This window comes from Xylocopa sonorina, chromosome 3 (assembly GCF_050948175.1).
Source record: "Xylocopa sonorina isolate GNS202 chromosome 3, iyXylSono1_principal, whole genome shotgun sequence".
NCBI classification, from domain to species: Eukaryota; Metazoa; Arthropoda; class Insecta; order Hymenoptera; family Apidae; genus Xylocopa; species Xylocopa sonorina.
This window is the reverse complement of record NC_135195.1, coordinates 9,427,444-9,439,969: the sequence shown is the minus strand read 5'-3', so window position 1 is coordinate 9,439,969 and position 12,526 is coordinate 9,427,444. Positions and strand designations below refer to the sequence as shown.

The 12,526-nt window shown below is 49.9% G+C and overlaps 1 protein-coding gene across 5 annotated transcripts in view; it reads right to left on the bottom strand.

Moving 5' to 3' along the window:
• Positions 1 to 12,526, bottom strand: part of LOC143422389 (protein groucho) — a 113,366-nt gene that overhangs the window by 20,041 nt on the left and 80,799 nt on the right. For all 5 annotated transcript variants that reach the window (XM_076892978.1, XM_076892979.1, XM_076892981.1 and 2 more), the window contains one exon: positions 4,329 to 4,354. In XM_076892978.1, coding sequence (XP_076749093.1) covers positions 4,329 to 4,354 — 26 coding nt within the window. The remainder of the gene's footprint in view (positions 1 to 4,328; positions 4,355 to 12,526) is intronic.

Genomic DNA, 12,526 nt, shown 5'->3' with positions numbered 1-12,526 from the left:
GGGGTTAATTTTAAATTGCGCCCCGCGTTGCTCGTAATCCATCCTCGCGTCCCACGCTCGGGAGCAAACGTTTACCCGCGCGAAGAGGATCCAGCGTGGATAAACAAACAAATATAAATTTCTATGCGTGCCGTACGTGGGTGGCGCACTCGGCTTCCCTCCTGTCAGTCAGCTGAAGCGCGGAAAACCGAACCACCGTCGCTGTCCGCCTCCGACTTTGTTTTTCTACGTAACTCTCAGAATGTTCGATACTTCGTTCGCGTTCATACGTTTCTTCGTAAACGAAATTCCATTTTGCTCTCTTCGACGGACGCTGAACGAACGAGTTAACCGATCTGCGCGTGTGCACGTTTGCATAGTTCGAAACCGCGACGGATCAGATCGAAAACTACCACTATTTAGGGGTGCAATTATGCAACGCGCCAACGAGCAAGACGTGTAGAACACGCGGCGCGTGGTATCTGTTCTCCGAGCATCAGAAGCAACGGAGCAACAGTGGAACGGTGGTGGACGGTCGTGCAGAGGGTGGAGAGAAGGGTAAAAGGACCGACGTACTAGCAATCAGTAACATTATACGAGGCGACACGAGCCAACCACCCCATTAGCATTCATATTTCAATTTCATAGCCCTCGGGCTGCCGCTGGTGGCGGTGGTGGTACTGGTACGGGATCCCGTAAGGCTGGCGTGGGGTGTGCAACGGAGATAAATACAAGTTCGATGGAAGGGAGAGCGTGAACGGGGAACGAGAAAGGGGTTGAGTTGGCTGCGGAAGGGATAGAGACAGGTAGCGAAAGAGGATTACCAGGATGAAGTGGGCGAGTGAGACAGAGGGTGACGAGAGGGATAGAGTCGTGTGAACGGTGATGATGAAAGGGATGGAGAGAGATGGGGATGAGGTAGCGATGGGAATAATACTCTCGCGAGCGTTGTACATTGTTTATAGAATGTATTAAGTATTCTTGCTAAATGAACGCTAGCTTTCAAATGTATATGGTAATGAATGCGATTGAAACGAGTAACGAGTGATATTTCACCGAGGTTTTGTATACGATTCACCTACTAGTACATTTTAATTACTTTCCTCTATACTACTAAATACTTTTCAACCCCCTCAATATTTTCTGCTCGTGGCCTCTGCGTAGATATCAACAATAACACTAAAAAACGTTTTTAACGACAATAGAATAAAATAGCAAACAGCACGGTGCACGATAAATCGATTTTAAAAGCCACACAGCGAAACCTGCACGCTTCGTCCGCTTGTACTAACGCAAACAGACCAGCCAACGCAATTTAAACAAACCGGACCTAATCCACCCCTTTCAAAACGATCGTTTTTCAACCCCAAATGTTTCCCTTCGCCGGGATCCAGGCAGGATTACCCGGCTGCCGATTGGAACATTTCCGAACGATAATCGAATTAGTCCCATCGCTAGCCGGTCCGTACACATTATGAAAGCGCGGCGAGATTACGCGCGAGCGGGAACGCGCCCCGCGGTGTAACGAGGAGAGAGCTCACTGTGGAAACAAGCGAGATACGCGAGGGTAGTTGAATCGAGAGAGCGAAAGAGAGAGAGAGAGAGAGAGGGCTAATACCGATGGAAACCTATTACCATCTATCTCAATGCCGGTGTAATGGATGCGCAGCCCCCGATTATCAATCCGTAATAATTGTGCATATTAAACGGACGCTAATTATCGGCCCGGCCGCGGGCCACGGGCACCGACGGCAAATTGCGCAAGTTATGCTGGGTGTGTGTACGCTGTTAAAACACGGCCAGTAATGACGGCCGTGGAAAAGAGCCACGGCGAAAAGATAATTACGCTGGAAATCACTGGCCGGCCGAATAATACATAAAACGAGGGAGAGCGTCGCGTGTCTGCGCAAAAATTTGACATCGCGACTACGTACTCCCGGACACGGTTGGAATTGATATTAAAAAAAAAATGTAAAAAATTGCAGGACGGAAAGAACTGATGTCGAGCAGTAGGAAGTTTCGAGCATGACACTTGGCGTACGGATAATTCAATTCTATTACAATTTTTTCCGCGAATCAAAAGACCATCGTTCAACGAACGACGCGATCTACTTAATCCATTCACTGGTAATAGGATCAGCCGGTTGAATTGTAATCCTCTGGACGTCTCGAGCGGATTAATGCGCTAATTAACGAATAACTACGTTGAATCAATCCATACTCGTATCGTTGGAGTTATATGTAGTTTGCCATTGGAAAGAAAAAATATAAAATTACGTCGCTCCTGTACACGTCTACGTAGACAAAAATTGTTCTGAAATCCCTTTTCCCTTCCCGTCCTTTTTTTCCCTTGACGTAGTGCCTGTCAAAAGATCGTCGATGCGGGGCGAATCGGCCAGCCATCCTCAACCCCTTCACCCGGGACCGTCGTCGCGAACCCCGTCGATCCGGACACAGAGCCACCGTTAGTTGCCCGGAATCGATTTATCCCAGCATGGTGAACTTCTTGCCGTCGATCGATCGCGAAACGATCCTGCAGGTCATTCGAGTAGATCGGAAGCGGGAACGCTGGAACAAGCTCCCTCTTTCTTCCTCGTCTTTTTTGCCAGCCTGGAGCGCTTTTAATAAACGCGCGCCGCGCCCAGCAGCCGCTTTATGCTATCAAAGGTGGGGTAAAGGGCGCGCGTCGAAGAGAAAAAGAGAGGAAAAAAGTGACGAAAAGCGAGAGACGAAGAGGAGAAAGAACGGGGCGAAGGGAGAGAGAGAATGACGGCAGAGAAGAACGGGGGTGCATTTGACGACGAGCTTTTTACGGCCCTGTGTTCCGGTGTTCGGGCTTTTACGTCCATTTCAGGTTTCCTCCTCTTCCACAGACTGATCCGCGGCCATCTCTTTCTTCTTCGCCGCGCTCTTTCCCTTTTTCCTCCATTTCGAGCCCCTCGAACCCTCTTCGCCACCGCTGCCTCCCGCGTTCTCCAATCATTCTTCCTCCGTTCGCGTAGTCCGGTTTCTTCTTTCGTTTCGTAGTCAGCCGATTTTATTTGCTCTCGCGATATTTCCTTTTGGGCTGCGTGCTCCCCGAGCCAGCCACACACGAGCAGCGCCCGCTCTAATTTCTTTCACGGGATGAAATTCGACGCGGTACCGGCCGCCATTCCTCCGCCGTTGGTACCCGCTACTTCCGCTCGCCGCACGAATTCCATCCACCGACGCAACAGCGTTGTTCCACGCTATTCTCGTGTGTCCAGAGACGCAACGAGAAACGACGTTCTCGTCTGACTCTCCGCTACGTTTCGTCGTATTTACACGTGCTGATCGCTGACAATACGAGCCACTCGCACGTGTCGCTCCGGTTTCTGTCGCAAGAGGAAGAACACTTCGAATGGCGGACACGGTGTAGTAAAACCTTTCCTCGAGCCTCGAGTACTTCCCCAAAAGTCGCCACGCGACTCGTAAAACCCTTGATGCGAGCGGACTTTACGAGTATCCGTTTCCCCCCGCGCGCTACAACGCGCCGCCCCTCGAGATTCGATCGATCGCCGTCCATTTACAGATTGTAATTCCGAATCTGTTTAATTTGCCGATCCCCCGGGACTCGAATTCTCCCGTGAAAATAAATTCATAAATTCGTTTGTTTTAACGAACCGCCGGGGAGAACGACGCCGCTCGGCGGAGATAGAGCCAGTTTGTTTGGCTTGTATTCCGCGTGAGTTGTGTGTTGCGGTATACTGGATAAATTGCTCGTGAATTAGAGATCGTATTTGTTAGTGTAAAAGCAAGTACGGTTAAATTTCGGGCGAAGTTATCGCCGAGATTTTTCGGGGCTTTATTCGATCGTACGGTAGCTGGTGTCGTAGCGACGTACCATTAAAACAAGAGTGTCGAATCTAATAAACAATTGTCTTTAATTACGTATTTGTTCACAATAAGTTTCCACAGGTTGACAAGAGATGCGTTCTCTGCTTAGAAATAAACGATCTTAATTTTAATCGCGCACATACACGGCGCACGCGATTTAATTCGATCTCGCGGGCAGAATGGCGTCGACGAAACGGAAATCGAAACGGACGAACAATAAGTCGAAGTTGCATCTCCGAAGGTGAATCTATCGCGAGTAGGCGTTCGTCGTCGCCATCTCGTAACGATCGTCGTTTCGGTCCGCGTTGAAGCGCGTCGCGCCCGCGGCGAAATCGAAGAGGATTCGCAATCGTCGCGTGCAACGATATTGCCATTTACGCGGGAACGCCGTGCGGAATAACCGTATTCGTTGTTAATAGACTGTTATCGATTGCCTATTAGCGGGACCGCGATTGCCCCGTTCTCTATCGGCTAAATTGTTTGATACTCACATGCCTCTCTTCAGCCGGATTAAGACCTGCAACAGATGAAACAATCCTGTTAGATTCGTCGCAACTTTTTCCCTCTTGCTTTCGTATCTTGGCAAGATAAACGCGTGGAGTTGAAGGAATTGGAATTAGAATTTTATAGTAGATTCGTCCTTAACGCCAGACGGAGTTACGAATGATTATCGAAGACAAAGACATCGCAGCTGAAGCACAGCGTATCGCGACAATCCTCTCGAGAGCAAACTGTGACAGGGATCCATATTAAACGCAGTGAACAGCGTCACGAAGCATTTAATCAAGAACGTGTCGAGCAACCAGCCACCCACTCCAACCCGTTCCCAAACTGTGCAACTCGTTTACACAGATATCATATTTGCGACAGTCTTGTACCCTTCACAGTTCGAAACAACGTCAGAGTTACGCCAATATTTAACAGAAGAACAAGGTGACAGCCAATTAAAACTAACACTGATCCCGTGTCAGTAACCAGCCTTTGGTCTCGCTTCTAATACGCGTACTCGAACGACCTAAAAAATTAATTACCCGACTCGGGGGCCTTCCTCGAGGCTGCACGCTCTCTATAAATTTTTTTTTCTTTCCTCGGGGCACTCCAAACATCCCTGCCTTCCCGCGGAAGACACCGTATTTCCCGGGAAATTGAACCTTCACAATGTTTTTCATGATTATTGCGGAACTAACTCGAACGGAGTCAGCGGTATGCCGGGAGAATCTTCTTCGCTGCCGGGAGCGGAAGGATGAAAAGAAAAAAGCGGGCAGGACTGGCGAGAGGAGCCTGGAACTTCTTCTTTCCTCGAGGATTTCCGAGAAGGGACGGTGAATGAAAGAAAGAGGCGAGGGCGAGCGAGAAAGAGAGGAGAGCAGGTCGAAGGAGATCCTGAACGAGGAGCTTTGTCCTCGAGAACCCTGCTGCCGTAGTTTGCCCTCGCTCGATTTCCCCCAACTTCGACTTCCTCCGCTCCTCGACCGTCTTTATACTTTTCGCAGATACACTTTGTCTCGCAGGAAATATCCTGACGATACCTTCCTTCGGCTGTTGTCACTTATCTCGCGTATTTAAGGACCGTTGCACGCGAACTTGCCACGGCCCCTCGAGTATGTCAGTCCTGCCGTGAACTTTCTTCGCGATGGAGTAACCCGCTCGTTCGCCACGTAATGGCGCAGGAGTAACAGCAAGAGAATTGTAGTATACGTAACGATTAATTTTTTTAGAAATCCTCGCGTTTTTATTGTATTTAAACGCGTTGCGCAGATGTTAAAGGGAACAAGGACGAAAAAAAATCCGTACAAAGATGTTTATCGCTCGTACCGTCAGCATTGGCCGTCGAGAGCAATGTAGCTACAACCTGGAGGATATTCTAGCAGAAGTTTAATTAACTCGCGTCTAACCAGTACTTCCTGGCATCATTATCAATTTTTAATCGTTCGAGTAACGTAGTAATTGGCGTTGCATCATGCGAGCGGGTTGCACTGTTCAGCTAAATTTCAACGAACATAACTGTAACGGTTTTTACGCTCGCGTAAGAAAGTTGCAACCATCAATTCCTGTTTTGCCAAGTTCCTCTATCGGAACATCCAATCGTTCAACCCGATCTCTCGGCTGTCTGAGCGCGTAAGGCGCGAGTTTTTTCCGTGACTCCGCCATTAGGCATCGCGAGCTCTTACGTCACGTATCTCTTCTTTTTGCGTTCCCACGGACGGCGTTGTTGCAACCGGCTTTCTACCTGCCAAATTAATATCGCCGGCTGTATTTATTTTACGCGTCGTCGCTCGCCACGGTATGAAAAAGCAAAATCGCTATTTATCAACCCGACACTTCTAATCGAGCCGAAGAAACCCATCGATCCTCGGGTACGGCTTCTGATTTAAGCGTCGAAGGCTCGTTAAGAAGGTGTCACGCAATTAAAGCAACGTTCCCAACAAGAAAATTAAAACACCTTGTCTTAACTTGCTTAATTTATCGATCGAAAACAAACGAGTCGAGTCGAATTGCCGGCGAACAATTTACAAGAGGTGAAACGTGCCCGTACGCCTCGAAAGCTTTTTGATCGAAGCGGAGGAATCTCGATGGTTTAACATACAACGTACATGCACGGACGCGCGCGCGATTGCACGCGGTTGCATCGTGGAACGAAGGAGAGGCGATTTCGCGAATCTCATCAAGCGGGAATATAGTTTGGAGTAAAAAAGGCGAATTGCGCATCAGCTCGTTCTTGCCCCAGCGTGGAGAATTTATGCCCGAAAGTAGAGAGCCGCCGAAAACACGGCAAAGTGGCGGTAAAAGCTCGGCAATTTACAACGGGAACGGCGAAAGCAACGGCGAGGCGCGCAAAACACGGTGGCCGCGCGGTCAAAGAACGAATTAACGTTCTATACGCCGGGAGCGTTAAACGGCCGCGGTGGTATCCCCGGCGCGACAAGAAATCCGGCCTGGATACATACACGTATATACATAAGTCACTCCGCGAACGGCCGGACGGGAAAAACTCGACGTCGTAAAGCTTCCGGCGCGAGCGCAGCCGCCGCGGCGGTTGTACAAATAAAGTAATTCCTGTGAGAGGCTGCCGTGGCACACCGATAAAACGTATCCGCGCGAACGGTGACTCCGCGGCCCGTGTGTTTTATGGCCGGCCAAATTAAGGAGAGGCCGTCGCGTACGGGCGAGAGAGGATCCACCCTTGGGGCCATTAACGAGTTGTCAGGGGGGTGGCAGACCGCGAACGGCGAAGGAGAGTCGTGAATTTTCAACGGTGGACCACGTCCAACTGGTTTTTCCGGGCTTTTCGAGGTGAACAAAGACGGAAAGTTCTGACGTTGCTGGTCTGCTCCGCGAAGCTTGCTAAACGCTCCCTCTCTCCCACTTGGCGTTGGCTTCCCCAAGTTGCTCGTCGGCCAGCTGGAGAACAGTTTCAGCTCTTTCTCGGATCCCCTTCCCGCTGAACTTCCTGCCGCGGCTCGTAAACGGACGCGGAAGGGCGCGCATAATTTCCTACTAAAACGTAAAGAGCTCGTTTGCCGCGTGACAGCACGTGCATCTTCGCGGGGACGTTCTCTCGTGGTGGATCATTAAGATGAGAGCTGGAAATATCAGCGGCAAAATGTGAAGGAGCTGTTACACTGGAGAGTGAGCTAGGATAAAGGGTTTATACACGGGTGTGACTCTGAAAGAAAGTATTTAAAGACTGTGTATGGTTCGGATAAAAATACTGCCGCGGGCCCGCACGGGTCCCGCTGCACGAATGGCGGCAAGGCGAAGATCGCCAGTAACGGTAAATAACGTACAGCGGATGGAAGAATCCGCGGAGGGATCGGTGTAGACGAACCGGTCCCGTGGAATTCAATTTGCACAGAGATTCGACCCGTTCCGGCGAATTGTCACCGCGAATTACGCGGTGATTACGTTTAAGTAATTTATCGCCGTTCGACCGGGATATACCCACCCGTCCTCTGAACGTTTCCGGAATACAAAGCACCGATATCCCGGGGAAAATAAGTCGCGCTCGGTTTAACAAACCCGATCCCGCTGAGAAAGCAAACTCGCCCCGCCCGCCCGTCGTTCTCGATGGGAACGCGACGAAGAGTCGATACGAGCTGTAAGAGAGTACCACGGACGAGGGAGACCGAAGGAAGAGGAGAAGGGTAGAAGCGGGGCCGTGGAAAGGAGGACAATATCCGGGAGAATTACGGGAGAACCGTACACGGCTCGAGGGGTTCACGATCTCCCGGGGGACCATTACTCCGCGCAAATATCCACGATGAAATGGTAATGCAAGCGATACCGGTTTCTAATCGTCTGTAAAAGAGTCTTGCCTCGGCTTACCTCGCCTCCCAGTCCCTGGTAAATCGTCTCGAGAACGAGCGGGCAGAAAGAATCGGATGAGTGGTGGAAAAGGCGGTGATATTATGTCCGTCGTGGAGAGCCGGGTTCGACGAGAGGATCCGGGCGAGAGCAGGGTGAAAACGGGGACGACGGAAGAAGGAACAGCCCGGAGTTGGATGAAGAGGGGCGGCGGTGGGTGGGCGAAACGATAACGGCCCTGCTGGAAACAATTCGCTGGGGGCAATGTTCCGGAAAGGAGGGAAGAAGTTTCAGTCGCCGCGACAGAAATAGTGGCCCATTACGGTTCCTTGCCTCTCCGATGCTTCCCGTTTCAAAAGGGTGTCGACGAGATTCCCGTCGTTTCTACCCGCGAGGGGAGGGCACGAGAAAAGGCGCGTCGCGAACCGAGACAGTGATTTCAGATGTCGCGGTTGTTCGCGAACTGTGTGCGGCTGACTGCAGTTTCCACCCCCGTCGGAGAGAGTAGTGCCGAGCGAAAGAATGGTCTCGCGACGACGCTGGAAACAGGGATACACGGTGATGGGGACGTGTGCGAGTGAACTTCCTTCTCGCCAGCAACGTTGTTTCCTACGATCGCGTCGCGTCCAAATGATTTGCGAGACGAGTTTCCCTCGCGTCCCGACGGTCTTACATTTTTGTTAATACTATCAGATTAATGTATTCCGGTTTTCTTGGTAACTTTGTACCATTCATTTTTTGGGTTCCAATAATTTCATCGTCGAGTCTTCACGGTGACCCCCAAAAGCAAACGGACTTTTTAAAAATCTTCTTGCATACTTCTTTGGCATTAAATTGATTATCATAAACGAAATTTAAACAGAAAACATCTGCCTTCGTAAAAAGCACATTATTCTTCAATTTGGGTCTCAAAGAGTTAAGTCTGCGCCATTTCCGTCCAACATGGAACGTGCAAGGCAAAAACGTGCCCTGGGAAAAAAAAGAGTTCAGCCGTTCGAGCTTGAAACGAGTCCGGAAATTAAACGAAGAACGTCGTTACGTTGCACGTTGCGACGATGCTCATGGTCGATCGGTCCAATTTCCAAAGCCTGCCGGCGAAGAATCGAAAGTTGCCATCCGACTCGCCACTTTGATTCGTTTCGCCGCGCATGATAACAACCACGGATTAACCGGACAGTTACAAAATTTAATCCAGGCGCGCGTGCGCGGAGGTTGAAATCGCTTAAGGGCGAGACACGGGGTGGGTATTCGAAGATCTGCCGGTGTTTCGTTGCAACGCTTGGAAAACGCGAAACAACGTGGAACAACTGGCCGGAGGTTATACTCTGCCCGCGGTAACATAGTTAGGCGAGAGTGGAGCTCGAGATGGGGCGGCTACTCGTACGTACGGCGGCGAGTTCTTGCGCGAACGCGCTAGAACGAGAAAAAGAGGGAGGGAAGAGAACGAGAGTAAGACGGATGAGGGGTAGAAGAGGACGAAAGGACACGTTCGCTTTAGGGGCGAGAAGAGGACGAGAGGAACGGTAGGCGAGGGGCGCGAGGGTTTCAGAAGAGCCACCTAGAGGCGGATGGGACGAAGAGACGGGGGGAAGAGTCGGAAGTACTCTCGTGTCAAGAGGAGATTCTGAGTGCTCTCCTGAGAGACGACCATGCACGGTGCGCGAGCAAGAGGAGACGCGTTTCGCGTGGAGAAAGAGAGGCGGATGTTGAACGAAAAGCGAGGGGCTGGGAGGATGGGACCAGGACCAGGCTTCGCCGCGTATGTACCCGCGTACGTACACGAATAGGGGAGGCGTGTGTGCGAGATAGGAGAGTCACTTGAAGCCCTCGCGACTTTGTCAGCGCTACATGGAGCCTAAGTGCGAACGTTCTTGCACTCGTGTGTCGTCACGAGGAGAGGGACGAGGACGCGCCGCTGCACAAGTGGATCTTCGAGGTCAAGATCGAGGGTTCTGCGAGTTTCAGGCTTAAGCACGATCGTTTGCGTCACCGTTGTATCGCGGCCCGCTTGAAATATCCCTCTGTCACACGCTATGCGCGTCTATCCCTCTCCCTCTCTCTCCATTTGCGCCACCACTGTACACTTCGCTCCCTTATTCGCTCCCTGTTCACCCCTATATCGCGTTACTATCAATTTTCTTGATACTTGCCTCTTTCGACGGAACGGTTGAACGAACTCTGATCTCCCCTCACCGGGATCTGCGTTATTAGTTTCTTTGACGCAATGTTCGCTTCGAATAATGTTATTACGCGGTCACTTTATTTACGATGGTGGTACATCGGCAGACTCAATTTTTCAACCAAGGTGCTCGATGCGCTCGCGGTTCATCGATCGGATCGAGCTCGCGTTCGACCAGTTTTTGAAGCGCAGTCGTGTTTGATCTACCTTCCTTAAGATTGGTAAATCACTACGGTTCATATATGCGCATCGTGTTTGACTATCGGCCAGGAAAGCATACACACACGGAGTTATATTGTATTAATGTACGTTTCAACGATGGATTTTTACCACGGTAAATAAATTGATTTAACAACTCCGCGAATTATATACTGTTGACATAAAACATCGTCTTCCTGCGGGGCTGTGGTAGTTAAATATGTATGTATGTTAAACAACCGCGATCTTTGCTTACCGAGCCAGTCAGACTTCGTATGAATTTACACTCCGCGCCAGGAAGTGAGCACGCCGATGAATAATACCTCGGAAAATAACCGCCACGGAGAAGTTATCGACCGAACGCTGGAGAATCAGTCAACCGACTACTACCACATACGTACGAACAACTTCAAAATTGCGGATTCAAATATACGGCTTCGAGTTTTGGAATTCGACGATTTATAAATAGCTCCAGGTTCTTCGATCCACAAACGCGTCGACCGATGATTCACAAAGTAAATCTGGCTGGTCCGCGGACATTTGAATCATCTTTCATCTTTTCCACCCCTTGGGACAAACACGAGTAATTGGAACGATAAACGAACGGACCTCCGCCTCTGTTCCGTCAAATTTTCCATCCACTCCGTCTAATAGGAAACGCGACGAAATCTGTTTGAACCGAGCGTGGCGGACCGCCGCAAATTGCCGATCGATCGAAGTGTTTCGCATCGTTCTCAATTTTGTCGGACCGACCGCTCGAATCCGGCTCCTGGCTCCGTTAACGCAGAAGCGAAAAGGAAGTAGCCGTTCTAAAAGCGCTTATGCCGCGTTCTCGTTGTTTAACTTCCTCGTAGCCGGGCTGCTGAACGGACGGTTCTGTTTGCTCGCGAGGAATCGAACGGAATGCAAAGTGGCGCGGCGGCCACCAACGCGAGAATCGTCTCGCGAAGATCCGGTTGCGAACGCCCCCCGGCTTCCCATACGACGGTGCGACGAAGGCGTCGCAGGATGACTGATATTTCCACGAATCAAACCGCCACCGCTGGCGTCGATACGCGAAATGTGTGTACACGCGGACGACAAGATGCTGATGGCGCGAAAACGCCGCGAGACACGAGGTCAGCGGCTTTTGTAAATCGAATCCGTTTGGTCAGCAACCAGGCTGGCGGCTCGGTATCGGGACACCTTCCCGTCGAGAGTTTTCTGCGATGGATATTTGAACAGGTGCCACTGTGTATATATAGCGTGTACTCCCGTCTTATTGTCTTCACCGATATTTGCTATCGATTGGTATCGTTATTTCCTGGTAGCGCTTAAGCGGTGGGATTCTTAAATTGGAATATCTCCGAAGTGACTCGAAGGCGAGAAATATGCTTTCGCGTGCAAACTGATCGTGTTCCGCGAGCAATTGATTATTCCTTCCTTTTTTTTAGAGAAAGTGCTCGGATGTCTGGATATCCGGTTGACCAGACGAAGAGTTAATAGGGTAGTTTCACAGTTTATAGTTCTGATTTGGAGTAACGGAGTTCTATCTGTACGTTGAATCTATGTTAAACGGTTACTCAGATTTTGTTGAACGAACTACTTATACAATTAGCAATAAAAGGAGTTTCGATTGCTATGTAACCGTTTGGTAAACGTACTGTGAAATAAATATATATATATACACCCGTGTATTGTGCATAACTGGAATTGCACATAATGCCTTATAATGTAGCTTTTTGTAACGCGATTCTGTCTTTGTCCGCCATAAAACGTGAGGAAAAGGTAATTGCGATTTCACGGATCTTAGCGAGGCGTATGATTAATTAATAATACACCCATCACGTGTGGTGCATGACGGTGCAAAAACCTGTACAACTGTCGATTCTTGTACGATTTTTTGCACAGCGTTTTTATAACGAAGAGTAAACTATAAATCATAGCAATTATACGCTTACGTACATATTTCACGGGCTATGAGAATATTGACTGCAGCGCGTTTAGTCTTTCTCCTCGAGGCGTTTA